Raw genomic sequence first — 20547 nt, 5'->3', positions numbered from 1 at the left:
CCTGCATGCACGCTCAGCCTGTTACTTTACAGTGATAGACGATGCCCGCAGCCTGGATCAGGAAATGTTGCCTCCACACACCGTCCCCGCCCCCTTTGTTTTTCTTTATTTCTTGGGCTCAGCCAGCACTTACAAAAGAATGTTTGTATGACTGTCCCCTTCTGATAGCTCTCATGGGATCCATCTTCCAGTGAAAACATGTAGTAACAAGAGCAGGAGCTGTTTTCAAAGACCCAAGACCCCATGACAATGAACTTGATAGATCATTTATGGATCCAGGAGACCTTTTCAGCGGAAGCTGTCATGCTCTAGTCTGAGCTGAGTGGTTAAATGTCTTGATCCTATTATCTTCCTCCTGAGCAAGCTTTTAAGTGACAGACCACTGTCTGCTTATTCTCTTGTCATTACAGGGAATCTTGAACTGTGTAGTTGTAGGTAAAAAACCATTTCCTTGTACCTACGTCAAATGATAGGAAGCATAAAATTGACCTTTCTGCCAGCAAAACCATCCATAAAGGAAATAGAAGAAGTATATTAAAATGTTGCTGAGGATAAAAAATATTCAAAGTCTAGGTGTTGACTAAAGATGAGGGACTTGGGAATTCCCTGGCAGTCCAGTGGTTAGGGCTCTGTGCTTTCACTTCCAGGGGTGCAGTTTTGATCCCTGGTCGGGGAGCTAAGATCTTGCAAGCCATGGTGAGACAAAAAAAATGATGAGGGACTTATTTGCAAAAAGAGGCAGAGCAAGGAAAGCGCTTTCAGGAGGTGCAGTCCATGTGGTCTCCAGGCTGGTGGCTTAACTGCCGTGTGCTGCTCACATCTACAAAATGGGGAGAGCAGCCCATTTCCCCACAGGGCCATCTCGGGGATTCTCCACTACGGCGCATGTCAGTCTGAGACCAGCCCCACAGCAGAAATGCTGAGCGAGGGCTATTACTGCTGTCTCTGGCAGCCCTTCTCCCATCCAAACACCGTAAAGAACGCCAGGACTTGCCCCTTCCATTAGCGGTGCATGCTAGCAGAGATACGGATTCTTCCCCTTCATTTTAAAAATAGGTCTGACCAGACTTTGAGGTTTTAGGCAAAGAGGTCTCTGGATCCACCTGTGATGCTATTAGGTGCCCTATTTTGGTCACTGTCTATCAGAGACCTTTCGAGTTCTGTATATATTTCTGAGCCTTTTTGTCTCACACAGTAATCTGTGGAGGGGGTTCTAAGAAAGAGAGGCCAACAAATTCCTGGTCTCTCTGAGAAAAGGAAGCAAAGTTGAGTCGGGGGGCTCTGCCATCCCTGCTGAGGGGAGGTCTCACTTGTGAGATTGACACAGAAATGCCATCTCGCCCAGGGAGAGGGTGACTCTTCCTACTGTCTACCGTTTGTAGGTAAAATTAATAACTAACATTAAAATTTGTTGGTTGATGGAAAATTATTATTAGGGTTGGGGCCCGCTTCCGCTGTGTTCATGGAAAAGTCCTCCTCTTTTGTCCACTGGCAGTGCCGCCTGGTGTCAGAAGCCGGGGGGTGTCGCAGTGAGTCTGGGCAGCGTCGTCCCAGCCCTCCCGGGCTTCACAGAGTAGAAAAGAGCCGTTACTGTGAGTTACTGAAGTGCCCCATGGGCTCCTTCCGTCCCCTCTCATGGGTGGGTCTGCCTCGGCGGTGGGCGATCTCTGTATGTGATCCCCGGCGAGGCTGGGCCTGGCGAGTCAGGTCACCTGCCCAGAGTCCCACACGAGTCAGGGGCAGAGACACGACACGCTGACTCCGGGGTCTGAGGGTTGGAGTCCGGCCCTGAGCTGCCTTTCATTCGAGCCTGAAGTTGTTGCCTCAGTGAAGGCAGTATTTCACGGCGCCATCTGCAGGCCCGCTCTCCCGGCTCTCAGCTGTCGCAGGAAGATCAGAGATGCTCAGAGCTCGCTGCGATGTTACCTGGGCTCGGTGCACTTTGAGAAGGACCTGCAGGATCAAGCGAGACCGTGGTTGGATGCCTCTCCTCAGTGCTGCTGGAGGGTTTCTAAACCATCTGGGCCTTGACTTTCTGGGACATCAAGTGAGGTGTTCCTTTTGGGGTCAAAGCAGCATTTGATGTGTCTGTTGAGAACCGCAGGCAAAATACTGAAACTTCACTTTATTCCACAAATGAGGAAAGCCTGTGACAGAAAGGAACTGGAGGGAGACTGGGAGCAGGAAAAAGCCGCATGTCACCAGCTTGTGAATGCTCCATGCCAGCAGGGCAGAAAGGCAGGGCCGGTGACTGTGGTCTAATGGAAGTTCACCCCAAAACTGGCTGAACCCGGTCCCCAGCTGCATTCAAGCCGCGTCCTTAGAAAACTATTCACATCCCGAGATGAAAGTGTGCAGAGTTCATTCACAGGCAGGTAACAGAAGAAGAAATGCAGATAGTCAGTAAATGTGCAGGTATTCTAATGTCAAACAGTGACATGCTAATTAAAATATGATCCCGTGTTGGACCCATGATGTAAGGAAAGGTTCAAAGGTGAGAACGTGCCCAGTTTTACTGAGAGTGAGCCAAAAAGAGCATCATTTTCTAAGCGGTTGGGATAAATTGGCATAGCCTTTCTGGAAGGCAGTGGAGCAAAACGTATGTGTGATACAACATTTGACCGAACAATTCCATTTTTAGAAACGTGACGGAAAGAAATAACTGGGTAGGTGAGTATAGAGGCATGTGCACACAGAGATGTTCATCACAGCATCACTGTTAATGATATAGAATTGAAACTATATTGACTGTTTAAAAAAGAAAAATATGAGGATTGAGTAGACAGCAGATTTTCAATACACTGGAATACTAGGTGAACATTTTTGTTTTTGAAACCAACATGAACTTTATGATTTTCTTCCTTAGGTCAAAATCAGAATAATTATAACAGAAACAAAGCTTATGAAGCTTTGTTCAGAAAAACATCATGAAGTAAAACTTGCCTTAGTAAAGATCCATGTGCATAAAATGAAAAAGCTCTCCAAAATCCAAATAGATCTAATTGTTCTTTTTATTAAATATTGACATAGATAGCAACTCTGTTGCCCAAATTCAAGAGAGTATAAATATCTCAGGATGATATTAAAATAATGTCTAATATAAAATGAATGAATGTACCAGAAGGAAGAGATAAAAGGTATTTCCAGAAAATTAGAACACTGCTTATTGTTAACCAGAGTTGTGTTGATACTTATTCATTTAGATTTGGAAAAAGGATACTATTTTAGGGACTTCCCTTGTAGCTCAGCTGGTAAAGAATCTGCCTGCAATGCAGGAGACCCTGGTTCAATTCCTGGTTTGGGAAGATCCGCTGGAGAAGGGATAGGCTACCCACTCCAGTATTCTTGGACTTCCTATTTGGATCACACTCTCCCAGAGATATTGAGTCTCTCAATCAAGTTGTAACCTGGGCAGGTACTTTAAATACGTGATCTTTTTTTTACCTGAAAATGTTCATGATTCTCTTAGAAGGCAAGCCAACTATATGCCAGGTTATGGTATAATACTTTTATAAAAATATATATGCATAAGTTACATTTTTTTCAATTGTAATAAGGCCAGAAGGAAAGAACTTATTGAATAAATTTCTATGAATATTGGAACAATTAGTATTTTTTGTTTTTCTTTTTCCTTTGTGCTTTTTTTGTGTTTTCAAAAGTTTCCTCCATTGAACTCGTCTAATTTTATAGTTAGAAGAAAGCTTTTCCTTATTACAAAGTAATGCATGGCCATTATTTTAAAATCAGAAATTATAGATAAGTAAAAAGAAAAAAAATCACTTGTTATTACAGTGATTTGGGGATTGTATAATCTCTACAATTCTTACTGGCAAAAAACAAGTGTCATTTGTTGTCTGAAGTTGCTCTTTCTTGCTGCTTCATAGTGGCTTGCTAGAAAATATTTAACCAGCATTAACAGCAGCATTAGCCTTTTGTACTCTTAGATCTGAATTAAGGCCTCTTCTCTGCTTCCTTTAAGTGTCCTCCTTTACCCGATGCCCTTAACTGGCCTCAGGACACAGACTGGCCTTCTGGAGGCAGAGGGCTAATTGAGCAGAAAATGAACTCCGAAGTCAAATTCTGCATTGAAAGGGACTTTGAGATCAGCTAGTTCAGTCCACTGATTTCACAGATGTGGAAACTGAGGTCTAGGGAGGTTTCATAGCCCGATCAACATCTTGCAACAAATTAAAAGCAGAGACAGGGTTCACATGCCTGTCCCTGGACTCCGTGGGCTCTGCAGTCATTCCCTGGAGCCGTGGTAGAGGCAGGATTCTCAGAAAGAGATCAGATGGCATGAGCAGGACCATATTAAAACAAGCTCCCAGCTCCAAAATAACCCCATTCAGCCCTTCTCTAGTGGCTCCCCACCATTTCTCCAGCCAAATATCTGAGATTATACTTCCTAAATAACCAGCCACTGGTCTCCTATACCTCTGAGTACCTACGCTGGGCCTCCATTTCTCATGAAGCCAGCTTCTTGCCGAGCCCAGGCCCCTTGGCAGAGGTCAAGCCGAGATTACGAGCACGTCTTAAACAGCAGGTTGTCTCAGCCCCTCCCAGTGGGATGAGAGGCGGTGAGGCTTCCTGGTGTGTTACCACCACCAGCATCCCTGCCACGTTCTGTCAGGGTGGCCTTGGCCCAGGCTCTTCATCAGGAAAGTAATGATAATTACCATTGGCTGTGTACTTAGCTCATATGTATGAGTGTATGCTAAGCACTGTATATTGTCTCTCTATTCTTCATGGTAACTCTGTCTCTTCCACTCTGCAAATAGCAAGACTGAGGCTCGCAGAGGAAGAGTTTGGTAGCTGGTCCTGGTGACAGCAAGTGGCTGAACTGGGGTTTGAACCTCTGTCCAACTCCAGAGACCCTGCCCCCCGGCCTGGCCCATAGCAGCTCATGAACGTGCGGTCAGGGACCAGGACTTGGCCAGTCCTGTATCCAGAGTGGCTGACCCTTAACAGAAGCTCCATCAAATGGCCCCTAAGTGAACACACACTAGGACCCTCCTCCCCTTCCTCTCCCTCGTCCCATGCAGCTCCCTGGTACAGGCCTGGGTTTTGTCCCAGGACCTCGAAACTGTATGTAGACAACTTGAAGTCACTATTGGTTTCCACCCTCCTCTTCGATATTTGTTTTTCCTTATTTTTACCATCTCGATTTTCACCATTAAGATGGGCAAGTGTAGCATATTAAGAAAAGAGTATAATGCTTTTTTTTAATTTTTATTTTTAATTGAAAGATAATTGCTTTACAATGCTGTGTTGGTTTCTGCCATACATCAACATGAATCAGCCATAGGTATACATGTGTCCCCTCCCTCTTGAACTTCCCTAGAGTAGAATGCTTTCGAGTTAGCCAAAGGGTAAATTCTTTATAAATGAAGTTGTCCTTGGGAACATCGATGTCCGTCTAATAGAGATGCTTCTTAACATTGTCCCCTTGACGTCTTTTTTTTTGTTTGTTTTTAAAGCTTTTTGATTTAGTGTACAGAGAAGAGACTCTGCTCAATGTCATTAAAAGTGTCACTCGCAACGGCCGGTCCATCATCTTGACGGCAGTTCTGGCTTTGATCCTGGTTTACCTGTTCTCCATCGTGGGCTACCTTTTCTTCAAAGATGACTTCATCTTGGAAGTAGATAGGCTGCCCAATGAAACCTCTCTTCCAGGTAGGTTTGGACCTTCTGATCTTTTTTTAATGTTAAAAGAATGTTTCCTGATTACAGCCGAACGAAAAATGATGACTTTGGCAGTGTAGGTATTTCCCTAACACTCAAGAGTGTGAATTGAATACAGGACTTAGTTTTCACTGCATTCACATGGTGATATGATACGTCAGATGCTAAGTGTGAGTGTCCAGATGCTACATTTAATTTATTTATTGAATTTCTATTTTAAACTTGTGCAACGTTTTCTTAAAAGTTTGACCAGTGTATATTGAGAGTATGGGAGTAGGCATCCCTTGGCTTGGTAAGTCTATTTCTAGCAATTTATCCTTTAAAAATAGAACTGTAGAAGCAGATGTTCATTGCAGTGTGAAATTGGAAGCAATCTCAACGTAAGGGAGTGTTTCATTAGAGTATGGTTCATCCATGGGGTGGTGAACCCTGTGGATATGGTTTGTCTTTATGAACCTTCATGGAAAAGTACCCAGGATATGGTGGGAAACTGGAGAAGAATAACTACAATAGGATCTGTGTAGATAGGTTTTTTAAATGAAAAATCTCACATCTGTGCTCAGTTGCTGTCATGTTCGACTCTTTTGTGACCCCATGGACTGTAGCCAGGCTCCTCTGTCCATGGGATTTGCCAGGCAAGAATACTGGAGTGGATTGCCATTTCTTTCTCCAGGGGATCTTCCCGACCCAGGGATTGAACCCATTGCATCTCCTACATTGGCAGACAGATACTTTACCACTATGCTGCCTGGGAAGCCCCTAAAAATCTCATATATATCTTTTAAAATATGGAAGAATATACACCCAAACTGCAAGTAGTGGCTGTCTCTTGGACCTTTTTACAATATGCAAGTTTTACACTGAGCTCATATGATTTTAATTTATAGCAAAACCAGAAGAGATTTCCTGTTACGAGAGAGACAGTGATCATACACTTGAGTGATCCCCAAGTGCTCGTTTCCCTCAATTAAAATACTTGACACTAGTAAGTGAAATATTACTGATTTTTCGTCAGATAGCCAGGCGCCCTGAGTCCAAGGAGCAAACTAGAATTGTGACTAAGCCAGACAAGCCTTTTTCTCCCTTCCCAAAGGCTGCGTTCTTGGCATGTAACCCCAGCCTCCAAGTTGACATTCACTGCCAACCATCTTAGGGTTCTGAACTAAACTGATCTGATGCCATTCCTGCTTCTCACACAGACTTGGTCTAAATCTTGCTGGAGTCTGTGTGTTCAGTAGTATCTGTCAGGGAGTTTCAGCTGTTTGTCTTTAAAGTTGGAGAGGTGCTATTTAAGTGCGATATTTCTAGTAAGCTTACAGGAATTGACATTTCTGGCTTTTTTCCCATCCAGATCACCCAACGAAAGTGTAAATTGCATCTCTGCTTCGGATTTATAGGCAGGATTGGAGGGTGTTATTTATGTAAAGAATTGTTTAATCAGCCGTGAATTTGGGACTTCAAACATTTTAACCATATGCTGCCAGATTGTTCATCATAAAATTGCCTTCTCTCTCCCAGAAGCCAGCGAGAGTTTGGCAAGCGAGTTCCTGTACTCTGACGTGTGTAGGGTGGAGACTGGGGAGAACTGCTCCTCTCCGGCACCCAAAGAAGGTAGGACCTCGCAGCCTTAAGCCCCATGTTAGTGCAGCCTCCCCACAAGGCTCAGGGTGCACGTGACATTGGAAGCAGATGAAGGCAGACTCACGGCTCAGAAGGCCAGTTGCGAGGAGGAAAGGCAGGGAGAGAGGAGGGGAATGAAGGTGGGGGGCAGTCTATATGGGAACAAAAGAGCGGCTTAATTGATTCAGCCAGTATTTACAGAGTGCCCACTATTTGCCTGGGACTGTGTTGTATTCTGTTGTTTAGCCTCTAAGTCGTGTCTGACGTTGCCTTGGAGGTAGAATACAGCATGATTAGGAAGAGTAGGAAGAAATGAAGCCAGAGAGGCCAACAAAGGACCAGATTATAGAGGGTCTACAGGTCAGGCTAAGGAGGTTAAAGCTAACTCAAAGGTTCATGCAAGTTGTTGAGATGGGAGTGATATGAGACTGGTGTTTTAGCAAGACCCTTCTGGCTGCTGCTGGAGAAAAGAACAAGGCAGTCAAAAAATTTCCCCCCTGAACACCAGTCTCCAATTTAAGGTGTAAAACGATTTGTCCAGAGGGCCAATCGTAAAAGGTTGCTGTTGTTTTTATGGTTATATAGTTGCTCAGATTCTTCTGTGAGACTCTTTGCGACCCCATGGACTGTAACCCACCAGGCTCCTCTGTCCATGGACTTCCCAGACAAGAATACTGGAGGGGTTTCCCATTTCCTCCTCCAGTGGATCTTACCAACCCAAGGATAGAACTCGTGTCTCCTGCATTGGCAGGCACATTCTTTACCACTGAATCACTAGTGAAACTCATAAGCATCTATCTAAGTTGAAATGTCTATTCAGTGCTGGGACTGGAGTTGAAAATCTGAAACAGGCACAGTATTTTAGATTTAATAGAGGTAAGGGCAATTCTGGGCTTGAGAAATGAACAGGGTTTAGTGATGAACACAGTGGTGACAAAGCAAGCCTTTGACGCTTGATTCCTTTATTTTATTCTCCGGGTCCTTTCTGTCCGCTGGTGAGATGGCATTCAGGAAGCATGATCTGCAAATCCTGGTCTGTCTTGCCGCTCACGTTCTAAATTCCCCCTGACTTGCCGTGTTTGCAGAGCTGGTCCTTGCAGAAGAGACAGAGCAAGATAAAGAGCACACGTGCGAGACGCTGCTGATGTGCATCGTCACGGTGCTGAGTCACGGGCTGCGGAGCGGGGGCGGAGTGGGCGATGTGCTCAGGAAGCCATCCAAAGAGGTAGCTGCGCCCCAGGGGAAGGAAGGTGGGGAGGCGGGGGGCGGGGAGAGCGCAGCGCAGTGGGCTCCAGTGTAAACTGCAGACGCGGGGGCAGCGCCGAGAGCGGTGATGGATAGACGCGCAGAGCCAGCTGCTTAGGGCTCCTTTTCACTCTGGTTCTCATCAAATTGTGATGCTGGGCGGAAGCCCCCCCCCCCACCGCCATGGAAAGGGGCAGCTTCCGCCCTCCCCTCTGTCTGCTAAAATGATTCTTTTCTTCAGGCCCGTCTGGCCTTCCTGAACACATTTGCAAACCCTTTAGATCCCAGGAAGTGGGCAGGTGCCACATGACACTTGGAGAACTCACAGTATACCCAGGGGGTGTGAAAAGAGATGAGGTTGTGGCTTTTACAGCTTGATGCCCAATGTGCTGATGGGGGTGGGGTGAGCCAGGGGGCTTGGGACATCTGATTTGGGTGCATTCAGCCCCACTCCTCTGCCCTGAGGTCTGCAGACCCAGGGGTTGGGTAGGGGGGTACCTGCTGACAGGTTACACCACCTGCACCCCCACCATCCCTACCCCCCACCCCCGCTCCTCTTTTCCAGGAGCCCCTCTTTGCTGCTCGAGTGATCTATGACCTCTTGTTCTTCTTCATGGTCATCATCATTGTCCTTAATCTGATTTTTGGGGTCATCATTGACACCTTTGCTGACCTGAGGAGTGAAAAACAGAAGAAAGAGGAGATCTTAAAGACCACATGCTTTATCTGCGGTGAGTGGTGCACCCGGCTCCTGCTGGGGCGTTGGGATGGGGTGCTCTGGCCCTCAGTGGGAGGGGCTGCTGCTGCCTTCCCCTGCGTCCCTGTCCTTGACTCTCTGTGGGCCTCTGCTCTGTTTTCCTGGGAAATATCTGGAGTGCCGTGAGTTAGTGCCGCAGTTGCTGGTTTGTTTTAAGAAATGAAGTTTGGGGTAGCAGAAACATCGTTATTCGTTATTTGAAATGTATGTGTCTTCGGGCCTTTTGGTTGTTGGGCTGCCAGACTATCTCTTGTTCCCATTCTAATTAATTAGAATGGAGCTCTTTCACTCAACTCCAGCCTGTGGATGTCTTCACTGCAGATGGTATCAGGTTTTCAGTGGAAATACAGCCCTCTTAGAGCATATGGCGGAAATGCTCAGAGCTTGGAAGTCAGACTTGTGTTCTGATTAAGACTCTGACACTTATGATCCATGTAACCATGGTACAGTCACTTCACTTCTTTGAACCTTTATTGCTCATCTGTAAAATGGATACAATAATGTACTTCTCTGCATTATCTTGGGACTTAGTTGAGGTAGTTTATGAAACAGTCCTAGCATAGAGCCTGCACAGTGCAGACACCTACTAATAAGTAGTAAACTGCTATGCAAGAGAGGTGCATGGGGTACCAAAGAAATCATTGTCAGTCTAACTCCAAGGAAATACCTGTAAAATGCAAAGTAATCATGTAGGAATTTGGGAGCTAAGTAATCATTTCAGGATTGTTCCTAATATATCAATGGTTACTAAATACATAAATTTCTCACCAGTATGTATACTCAAAGTGATCACGCTTCCATTTTTAAAATGAAGATCATAGCTTTTTGCCCCCTTAAAACCATTTAAACCTTTTCATTTTGACAGTTCCAGAGTTTCAGAAAAGTCACAAGAATAGTACAAAGAATTTTTATGGACTCTTCATCCCAATTCCCCACATATTGAAGTAACACTTTAATATGTTTATTATCATTTTCTTTATTAACACACACACTGTTTCTCTGAGCGGTTTGAGAGTGATTGACACGGTGCCCCTGTATCTCTATTTCAATACTATATATGTCCTAAAGATAGGCACCTTCTCTTACACATACAATATAATTATGAAAACTGGGAAATTAACAAGGATGTCATACTCTTACTTAATCTACATATTCTATTCAAAGTTTACACTGTACCCTAATAATGTCCTTTATAGCAAAGGTAAGTCCCAGGTCATGTGTTGAGTTCATTGACATTTTTGAAGAATTTAAAAGTCAGTTATCTTATCGAATGTCCCTTGGTTTGGGACTGTCTGATGTTTTCCCATGCTACTGCTACTGCTGCTAAGTCGCTTCAGTCGTGTCTGACTCTGTGCAACGCTATAGACGGCAGCCCACCAGGCTCCGCCGTTCCTGGGATTCTCCAGGCAAGAACACTGGAGTGGGTTGCCATTTCCTTCTCCAAGGCAGGAAAGTGAAAAGTGAAAGTGAAGTCACTCAGTCGTGTCTGACTCTTAGCAACCCCATGGACTGCAGCCTACCAGGCCCTCCATCCATGGGATTTTCCAGGCAAGAGTACTGGAGTGGGGTGCCATCACCTTCTCCGGTGGTGTGAGATTAAGGTTATCGATTTCTTATAGGAACATCAAAGAAAGAGTGTATTCTCCTCAGTGCATAATATCAGGAGGTATTAGTCATTCAGTCATGTCCGACTTTTTACAACCCTATGGACTGTAGCCCGCCAGGCTCTCTGTCCATGGGATTCTCCAGGCAAGAATACTGGACTGGGTTGCCATTTCCTTCTCCAGAATATCAGGAGGTACATGATGCCAGTTCATCTAGTAACTGGTCATATTAACGTTGATCACTTGGTTAAGATGGTAATGGCCCTGTTTCTCCACGGAAGCTACTTTTCTTCTTTTTGTGCCATTGAGAACCATTTTATAGGGAGATCCTTCGAGATGACATAAATATTGCATTAATTCTCAAATGTCAACTCATCAGTGTCTACATCCAGTTTTTGCCTGAGTCTGTGATTTTGATGGTTGCCAAATGGTGATTTTTATTTAGTTTATTATTGTTTCTACATTTGTTTATTGGCTTTTTAAGAAATAGCTTTCTCTCTTCTCCATGTATATTTGAACTTTGTAACAACATGGATTCTTGTTTTTTTTTTTAATTCAGTAGATTATAATCCTTTACTGTAATAATTTATCTTGATGCTCAAACTGCCCCAAATTTGAGAGCTCCTTCAAAGCTGTTTTCTGTACTTTGCCATATCACCATCATTTATTACAGACTTTCATAGTGTTTTTAGCACTGTGAGGTATTACAGGCTCCAGCTCACCTTGTACCTTCTCTCACCCAGCCCTGGTATCAGCGATTTCTCCAAAGAGCCCTAGTTCTGTTCAGTGGAGAATGATATTTAGAATCCAAGATCTGGTCACTGGATGTGCTCATTCCTGTTGGTGTGCCACTGCTGCCACGGCTAATTAGGGCATAAATCTAAAGGATACATGGATCCACACAGTTTTGTGTCTATTTTTGTAAACATATGAAAAAGGATGAGTTCATCCTCAGACCTCTAATTCCAGTTCACCATTACAGAGTTTGTTCTTTCTCCCTTTCCATATTTGTGCTCCATATTTCTCTAACAGTTAGATATCTGGCTCCCAGTGTCACCATATATTTGTCTTACGTGCTCAACCTAAGAATACACAGAAACTTGTTTCAGAATTACTCACCCAGACCTCTGCAAAATATAAACTTAGCAGCTAGAGTTCAAAATGTACGTAAAGTTCCTTCTGTCCTTACTCTGCCTCCTCAGAAACCTTTTAACATGTCTACATTTTGGCATTTACCTGGGAGAAGGGACTCCCATTCACTGGTTGCCTGCTGTGCGTGAGCCTGTCACACCCATGCTCGATTAACCCCCGCATGCTCTTGGAACCTAGACGGTGTCTTCCCATCCCCTGCAAAGGTAGCTAAGGCACACTGGAGACCAAACGATGACTGGTGAGTGACAAAGATGGAAATAAGCCCAAGTCCATGTGACTCACGGCCTGTGTTTTCCTGCTAGGATACAAAAGTGAATGCGCTTATAAGGCCCACAGAACCCAACTCTTTATAAAGGCAGGAGTGAACCCACAACCTCCTCTATTCTGGCAGTTCTTTCATGGGTTTTTCTGCACCATGGCTGCTCACTCGGGGCTCTCTGTCTCTTTTTTTTAGGGTTGGAAAGAGACAAGTTTGACAACAAGACCGTCACATTTGAAGAGCACATCAAGGAAGAACACAACATGTGGCATTACCTGTGCTTCATCGTCCTGGTGAAAGTGAAGGACTCCACGGAGTACACAGGGCCCGAGAGTTACGTGGCGGAGATGATCAAGGTGAGCGGGCAGGGCTCCTGGAGGCTTCAGGCCTGGCTTCCCAGCTTGGAGCGCAGTGCTGGGAGCTAGCAAGGACGATGACAGCGATGTCTGCCCATCCTTTATCAGGGGCCAGACATCAGGCTCTAGAACTCCATGTGTCTTCACATTAAAGAAGCCCCAGATGGGGTGTTATCTCCATTTTAAAGGAGGAAATTCTGAGGTTCAGAGAGATGAGCACATGGTTACTTAATAGGACTGGGGTTTCACCTTGTATCTCACGCAGTAGCCGGCCTTCCATGTCTATGTACTCGGCCTTTTTTTCCCTTTAATTTTGATTTTTATTTATTTTTCACTGTACTGAGCCTTCGTTGCTGCTTGGGTTTCTCTCTAGTTGCGGCAAGCAGATGCCGCTCCTGTTGTGGCGCGCAGGCTTCTCATTGCAGCGGCTTCTCTTGCTGTGGAGCTCAGGCTCTAGGCACGTGGGCTCAGTAGTTGTGGCTCCCAGGCTTCGTTGCCCCTCAGCGTGTTGGTTCTTCCCTTGACCAGGGATTGAATCCGTGTCCCCTGCATTGGCAGGTGTATTCTTAACCACTGGACCAGCAAGGAAGCCCACTTGGCCTCTTCTCTTGATAATGGATCCTTGTCTGTTTTTTCTCCTTAAATAAGACATACCACTGAAATAAAACATAGAAGTGGTATGTTTTTAAAATGATCACTCTATGGCGTTCAGCCTGGTTGGTCCGTTTGGCCTCAGCCTCACCTTTCTGGGAGACGCTCTGCTAATCATCAGGGAGGGATCATGTGATGGAGGAATTTGAGTCCTAAATTAATCCCAAATTAATCTTCTTGCTGATGAGTCCTGGGTCCCAGGAAGGGGGAGGTCAAGCAGGTGTGCAGAGCACTCTTCCCAGGCCGGGGACTGTGGAGGCGCCAAACACATGCTGTGAGGCTCCCAGGCCAGCTGTCCTTTCATACCCGTGGTTCTGAACTTCATTAAAATATTCGGGTGTGTATGGCCAAGCAAGGGAGGCATGCAGTGTGAAGTTTAGAGGCTCTGTGATTTACACCGCTCCCTCTGCAGAGGAGAGCCATCAGCTGTGAATGGAGACCACACAATTCACTGATGCCCTTCCTGCTGCCAAGGTCTGGAGCCCTCTGCCCCATTCTGTGTACAGCACTGAGCTGTGCTCTTTGCGACCCTGTGGACTGTAGCCTACCAGGCTCCTCTGTCCATGGGATTCTCCAGGCAAGAATACAGGAGTGGGTTGCCATGCCCTCCTCCAGGGGATCTTCCCTCCCTACCCAGAGATGAACCCAAATCTCTTGCATTGGTAGGTGAATTCTTTTGAGCCTTTGTGCTCTTTCTTATGCAGATGCAGTCATAACGCTCTGTATGTAAAGAAACCCCAGCTGAGGACTGCTCACTGGCAGTGGGCGTGGGCAGGCCAGCACTCACATGGCCCTAGTTCTTCAGCACCCAGGTTCTAGGGGGCTTCCTGGGGATGCCGTCCCGAGGAGGCCCTGAAGTCTAACTGTGCGTCTCATAGTTCAGAGTACACATGAGTCATACTGAGAGCTGGTAAGAATTCAGCTTCTGATTCAGCGGGCACTAGCAGAACTCGAGATTCTGCAGTTCCAACCAACGTCCAGGGGATGCCAGAGCTGCTGGTCCGTGAACCACACTCTGAATAGTAAGAGTTCAACAGAAGAGACAAAATAGACTCTGTTGTAAGAAATCATCCTCCACACTGGTTCCGTGAGTGCTGAGAAGTATTCCTCCTCCTATGGGTTGGGCCATCTGTGGTCTGTGAACCTCTCCCATATCTTTTATGCATTTAATAAAGAAAACTACCAAAGTGGGGAGCCAGGAAGGGTGAACTCTGGGGATGGGGAGAAATAGGTGGGGTGACTATCTATCCAGAGATGACTGTCTTAAAGGTTTTGAAAGAGAGAAAGGTATGGAACTTCCCTGGTGGTCCGGTGATTAGGACTCCATGCTTCCACTGCTTTGAGTGCGGGTTCGATCCCTGGTCGGGGAGCTAAGATCCCACAAGCCTCCTGTCACAACCAAATGAAAGAAAGAGAGGGAGAAGGTAAAGAGACGGAGTGATTAGAGTGCAAAAAGGGAAGGAGAAAAAGTTAACTCAGAGAAGGAGGATAAAAAGACACAAGGGTGGTGGGTGTCCTCTTCTGCAGATGAAAGTTGGGCTTAGGGTTAAGTCAGTTGCCCAGGCAGCGCTCAGCAGCTGAGCTGGGACGCAGGCCCAGGTTTAATGGACTGTACTCCATAACCTCCGCATTGGGTGAACACGGCAAGGGTGCTAGCAGCTCTGGGCTGGGCGGAAGCAGGGTCTGTTCTTACGGAGACTGGACCTTGTGGTGGTTGCTGGTGCAGATGTTCACAGGTCAGGTTTCCAGGCTCACACATGAACTGAAAGGTCTTCAGGTACTTTCTTTCCTCCTGGTGTTGATAGTACTGAATTAAACCATGTTTGAATGTTCATGCTAACACAAACCTATCTGTATTGTGTATAGCAGCCTGCATTCGCCAGAGAAGGCAATGGCAACCCACTCCAGTACTCTTGCCTGGAAAATCCCATAGATGGAGGAGCCTGGTAGGCTGCAGTCCATGGGGTTGCTAAGAGTTGGACATGACTGAGCGACTTCACTTTCACTTTTCACTTTCATGCACTGGAGAAGGAAATGGCAACCCACTCCAGTGTTCTTGCCTGGAGAATCCCAGGGAGGCGGAGCCTGTTGGGCTGCCGTCTATGGGGTCGCAGAGAGTCGGAAACGACTGAAGCAACTTAGCAGCAACAGCCTGCATTCTCATTCAATTCTTTCAAGTTTAGAAGAGGTGGCTTGTAGTTTTCACCCTTGTCACACCTTCCTTTTCTCCCCCACCCCACTTTGTCTGCTTCTTTCTATTTGAATGTGCCCCATCTTTAAATCTTTTGGGGGCTAGTTTTGAAGTTTTCTGTTAATCACCTTTCTTTACAGTCACAGAAAACTCCACAGTGCTTTTGAGATTCTGTCTTGATCATAAAGACTTATCAGGAGCCTTGTGAGCAGTCAGCTGACAAGGATTAAGGGCCAGAAGTCACCCCCAGCCAGCTACCCTGCCTGCCCAGAGCCCCTGCATTCACTGAGGTTTCCCAGCCATGCCATTCTTAGTGGGAGAACTTCTTGTCACACCTCCTACAAATCTTTGCATCGAGGAGTTCTTACCTCAGTGTCCGAGTTGCTCAGAAACCAGATGTCTGTCTCATGTGCTAGGAGAGGGCCCAGGAAGTATTAGATCCACCAGCCACAAGGCAGTGCCTTTTTGCCAACACCATTCCTGGCAGAGTCTGGCTCTAAAGCCATGTGAATACCTGCTGGGGGCTCCCTGGAGAGTGCCAGCCCCCGCAGGCTGGAAACTGGGGGTGCCCAGCCAAGTCACTCAGTGGGAGGCCACCAGCCTGTGTGTGGGAACTCGAACTACGGTGGAGCAGACAACCAGCCCCCATTGTGAACCTACTGAGAGGCTGCAGAGGCACCCCAGCCAGTTGGGGCGGGGGCTGGCGGTCCTCCCAGCATCCTTTCTCAGGAGGTGAGTGTCTTTCTCGGGGGAGGAGGAGAAGTCAGGAGACCTCTCAAGGAGGCCAACGCTGGGAAGCTGAGAGGACTCCAGCCTCGAGGAGGGAGAAGGGCAGTGGATGAGCAGTGTCAGAGATGGAAGGAGAAGTCGTCCGGGGGGCCCTTTGGCTCCCATCGGGTCCCAGGACTCCTCAGGAAAACCACCTCTTGCTTCATGGCTGGAGGCTGGGGGGTGTTGACTTCCTCAGTTCTCTTTAGCCCGTTGATTAAGATCCCAGCGACTTCTAAAGAACTGGGTCATCACAGCTGCCAAAGGACCACCTGGCAGAACCAAGTGGGAAAGGTCCCCCTGGGGTCACTTGGAAGGTGAGGGAGCTTCCCAGACACCCCAAAAACAGCCACTTTGCAAGTAGAGTATCAGGGATGGCAAATAGGTTTTTACCTCAAAAACCAACAAGTGCTTTGTGGAACCCACCAGGGGCTCTGATGGGAGAAGGGTTCTAAGGAGACAAGCTGACTTTGAAAGGGTGACTCCTGAGGCTGTGGTTCCCGCGAGAACCAGCCGGCCGGTGGTCAGGGAGCCAGGATGTCCTCTCTCTAGAAACAGATACATCCAGAGGGAAAGACGGCACATCAGATGCTTTGCCTCATATTTGGGAACTTAGCAGCCAAATGTTCACCCACAAATTAATTCTCATCTAAACAGAACACCATTTCCCTCTCCTCCTAATCACCCCCTTTCCTTTCACTGGAGATGAAACACTCCTTGCAAAGCCAGGGTCAGGCTGCTACCCCCCGTGAAGCTGTCATACCCAAGAATGGGATCCACAGGCAGAGAAGCAAAGGTGTGAGTTTTGGGTCTGGCCCATCCAAGCCAGGCAACCCCAGGCAAGTCACAGAATGTCCCTGAGCAGAGTTCTCAGCTGTGGATCGGGGTTAATACCCGTTCCCGTGTCCTTGGGGTGGTGGAGAGGAGGGGAATATGTGGGCCCTGGGGTGGGGTGGTAAGTGCTGGGGGAGGGAGGCAGTAAGTGATGGAAGGGCCAGAGGAGCAGACATGGAGCCATGACCAGGTGGTAAACAGAGGGCCTGCAGTGCTGACAGCTGCCGTGAGCGCGTCTCCTGGGTGCCCGGAAAGCACAAGGTCCTGTGGCTGTTGGCACACTGTTGCTGAGGAAAGTCAGAATGGGCATCTTGACTCTGAGAACCTCCTTCCGTGGGAAATTCCTGTGGCTTCTCTCTCTTAAATTTAAAGCTGTTGAAAGTGAGAAGAAAGTGTTAGTCCTTCAGACATGTCCGACTCTTTGTGACCCCATGGACTGTAGCCCACCAGGTTCCTCTGTCCATGGGATTCTCCAGGCAAGGATACTGGAGTGGGTTGCCATTCCCTTCTCCAGCGGGTCTTCCCAACCCAGGGATCGAACCTGGGTCTCTTGCATTGCAGGCAGATTCTTTACCATCCGAGTCACCAGGAAAGCACTTAAACATTGAGGCAGGGCAAGATTGACACTGTTACTGTGTGTCCGTGGAGGAGTCACGGGTACTTGTGACTGCTCTCTTGTGTATTTAGGGCTGTCCTCCACTCAGGCTCACTGCCTGGGACCAGGCCCTCCGGCGCCGTGGGGAGTGGCCCCTGCGTCCTGTGTGTGAGAGTCTGTCTGTCACCCGTATGTATACTGGGTTCGCTGTGGGTTTATGTGTCGGCTCTGCATACATGATGGGCGGCGGTGCTGGGAGCTGGTGGCCACGGGGTGCTCAGCCTCAGCTGTGACTCCCAGCGCCACCCGGTGTACTGCAGATTTGATCTCAGATTCGTTGACTCAGGCCCCAGACAGGGCTGAACTTTCAAAGAAATGTGACTACAGGGTGACCTCACTTAGCCCTGGCAGTTCAAGGCAGGAGAGAAAACCCTGAGTTCCCTTCTCCTTGTATGAACTTGGAAGTTTGGTGCTACCACGTAGAGTTTTGGTGATAGCCCTTGTAACAAGCAGACTGTTTTTAACCCTGCGCTACACTTCAGTCTTCACGAGACTTTACATACCACATGCCCTTGTTTGAGAGATGTTAGCTCTTCTCTGGTGCCAGCTGATATGAGAATGTGTGTGAGTCTGTATATGATGATTTGATTGGCCACGCAGTCCGATGTATTTAACCAGAATAAGTAGGAAGTTAGTTGTGTGTATCTTTGCCTGAAGGAATTTAAATACTGCACAGTGGATGCATTGTAGGTCAAAGATCAAATACGTGATTCCCCTCAAGGACCCAGGAGCCCAGTTTTCCGTGACAGTGAAGCCCAGGAGAAAAGCTCAGTCCTTGGTAAGCTGACTTAAGTTAACTCTTTTCAAGTTAGAAACTCAGAAAGCCTTAAGAGGGAAGGTTGGTAAAGAAGACCAGATGCTAACTGAAATAGAAGGCATGTATGTCTTTTGCTAATGAAATAGAGATTCCTCTTCTGAAGCTTGGAATTCTACCTTGTCAACATAAGGTGTGTTTTCAGAGGTGTGTTTTGAGTTCATTGCAGTTAAAGACAGTGATTTCAGGTGGAGTGCTGCTCACCCCCGTTCTCAGGGGCTGCTCTGGCCCCTCCTCTCTGCTGGGACAGTTGTGTGAATTGACAAGGAGATGGAATGGAAAACCTCCTTCCATGCCATCCTGATCCCACTGCAGAGGAAGCAGGCTGTGTTGTACTCTGCCCTGACCCGGGCAGACTGGGTCATACCCTCGGCACAGGTCTTGTTTTATTGATCAGGTACGGAAATAAGTGCTTCGCGTGCATGATCTTGTTTGGTCTCCGTAGCCGCTTTGCGGGTGGCCCTGTCACCATCTCCCAGGCAGGAACCTAAATAAAGCCCCAGAAGGCTGAGCCGCTCCTCCAGGGTCACAGGGTTGGGAAGTGCCTGGGCCAGGCTTCACATGCAGATCCGCCGCCTAGCGGCCACCCTGGAGGTGTCTTGACACGTGCAGTGGCCCCTTCTGTGCTTGCACACGTGCCTCGGTGTCCGTGTGTCGAGAACCCAGCCGCTGTCCGGCTTGGCTGCAGGGGGTTTTCCTGAGGAGGACTGGCTCATCTCCCTCCTCCCCTCAGTGGTGCTGAATTAACTGCCTTCAGAGGAGGCAAAGCCCAGAGAAAGGAATAGGAGGAGGAGCAGGAAAGAAGATCCTCTAGAGAACAGTACCAGTGGGGTTAATTCCCTGAGCAGTCGCCGGGGAGGGAACGGCAGAGAACAGCTCCGACAAAGGGAGTATCCGAAGTAGATGTTGATTTAGATGTGCGATAATCTGATAAACTTCATTGCCCTCAGCTAGGAATGGGGGATGAAATTTCCTTTGGTGCCATATTTGGGGAGAGAGAGTGGTAAGTTAAAGGGGAAGGCCAGTTCGCCAGAGCTGCAGTCAGGCTTGGGCTCCCACACCCAGGTGACTCATCCGAATGGTTATAACTCCCTGATAATTAAACACTGGAGCGTCTGATCCATCATCCCTTAAGCCTGGTGCTGACTTTTTCTCACAGCCAGAGTAGACAGCCTTCTCCCACTGCCCACCCACCCCCCCTTCACCCCCGCCAACACACACACTAAGCCACTGGACATTTTCCAGCTTGTTCCATCTTTTATTAGTTCACTTGACCTCCTCGGAGACTCACAGTACAGGGACATAAAAACAAGTGATTTTCCAAGTTAAAAGTAGTATCGTGGTGGCAATGTGTGGTTTTGCCCAGGAGGGGAGAGTGGATTCCCAGAAAATGCTCTGGTGAAAGCCCTTAGAAATTTGCATGCAAAAAAGTCACACAAGAGAAAGCCTTTTTTTTTTTTGCCTGAAAATAAGCTCCTGAGTAAACTTTCTAAGCAGATAAGTTCTATTAGCAAAGTAAGCGCCACTAAACATCTACTATGAGGAAACACACTAAGAAGAGTCACACGCAGGAGGACGTCTGGCTTTAGCATTTGTGCTTATCTGTATTTGATAAGGAAAGACAGGAAGCAAGCACAGAAAGCAGTGTGTTAGGGGCTAAAGATCAAGACGGGAACTGAGTACCTGTCACTGCCTTCTGCTTAAAAGGGACATCGACTGGAGTCTTGCTCCTTTCCTGACCCAAGACACAGCCTGGTGCTATAGAACCTACCCATGGGCGCTCCCCAAAGGAGCACTGCAGCTTCCCGCCCCAGGTAGTCCAGGGAATCGGGGAGGTGGGGGCGGGGGTGTAACTCAGGATGGAAGTGGAGGTGAGAATTGCGTGTGGATCACAGTCAGATCAAAGTCAGGCCCTGCACATCTACGTAGGACTTTCTGATGGCTCAGGCGGTAAAGAAT

The 20547-nt window shown here is 47.3% G+C and overlaps 1 protein-coding gene across 4 annotated transcripts in view; it reads left to right on the top strand.

The window, feature by feature from the left end:
* ITPR1 (inositol 1,4,5-trisphosphate receptor type 1) overlaps positions 1–20547 on the top strand; it is a 321362-nt gene that overhangs the window by 278677 nt on the left and 22138 nt on the right. For all 4 annotated transcript variants that reach the window (XM_068981702.1, XM_068981699.1, XM_068981700.1 and 1 more), the window contains 5 exons: positions 5478–5673; positions 7201–7293; positions 8388–8527; positions 9113–9278; positions 12515–12675. In XM_068981702.1, the coding sequence (XP_068837803.1) occupies positions 5478–5673; positions 7201–7293; positions 8388–8527; positions 9113–9278; positions 12515–12675 (756 nt within the window). The remainder of the gene's footprint in view (positions 1–5477; positions 5674–7200; positions 7294–8387; positions 8528–9112; positions 9279–12514; positions 12676–20547) is intronic.

This window comes from Capricornis sumatraensis, chromosome 10 (genome assembly GCF_032405125.1).
Source record: "Capricornis sumatraensis isolate serow.1 chromosome 10, serow.2, whole genome shotgun sequence".
Classification (NCBI taxonomy): domain Eukaryota; kingdom Metazoa; phylum Chordata; class Mammalia; order Artiodactyla; family Bovidae; genus Capricornis; species Capricornis sumatraensis.
Note: the sequence above shows the minus strand (reverse complement) of the source record. Positions and strands in the feature narration are given on the sequence as shown.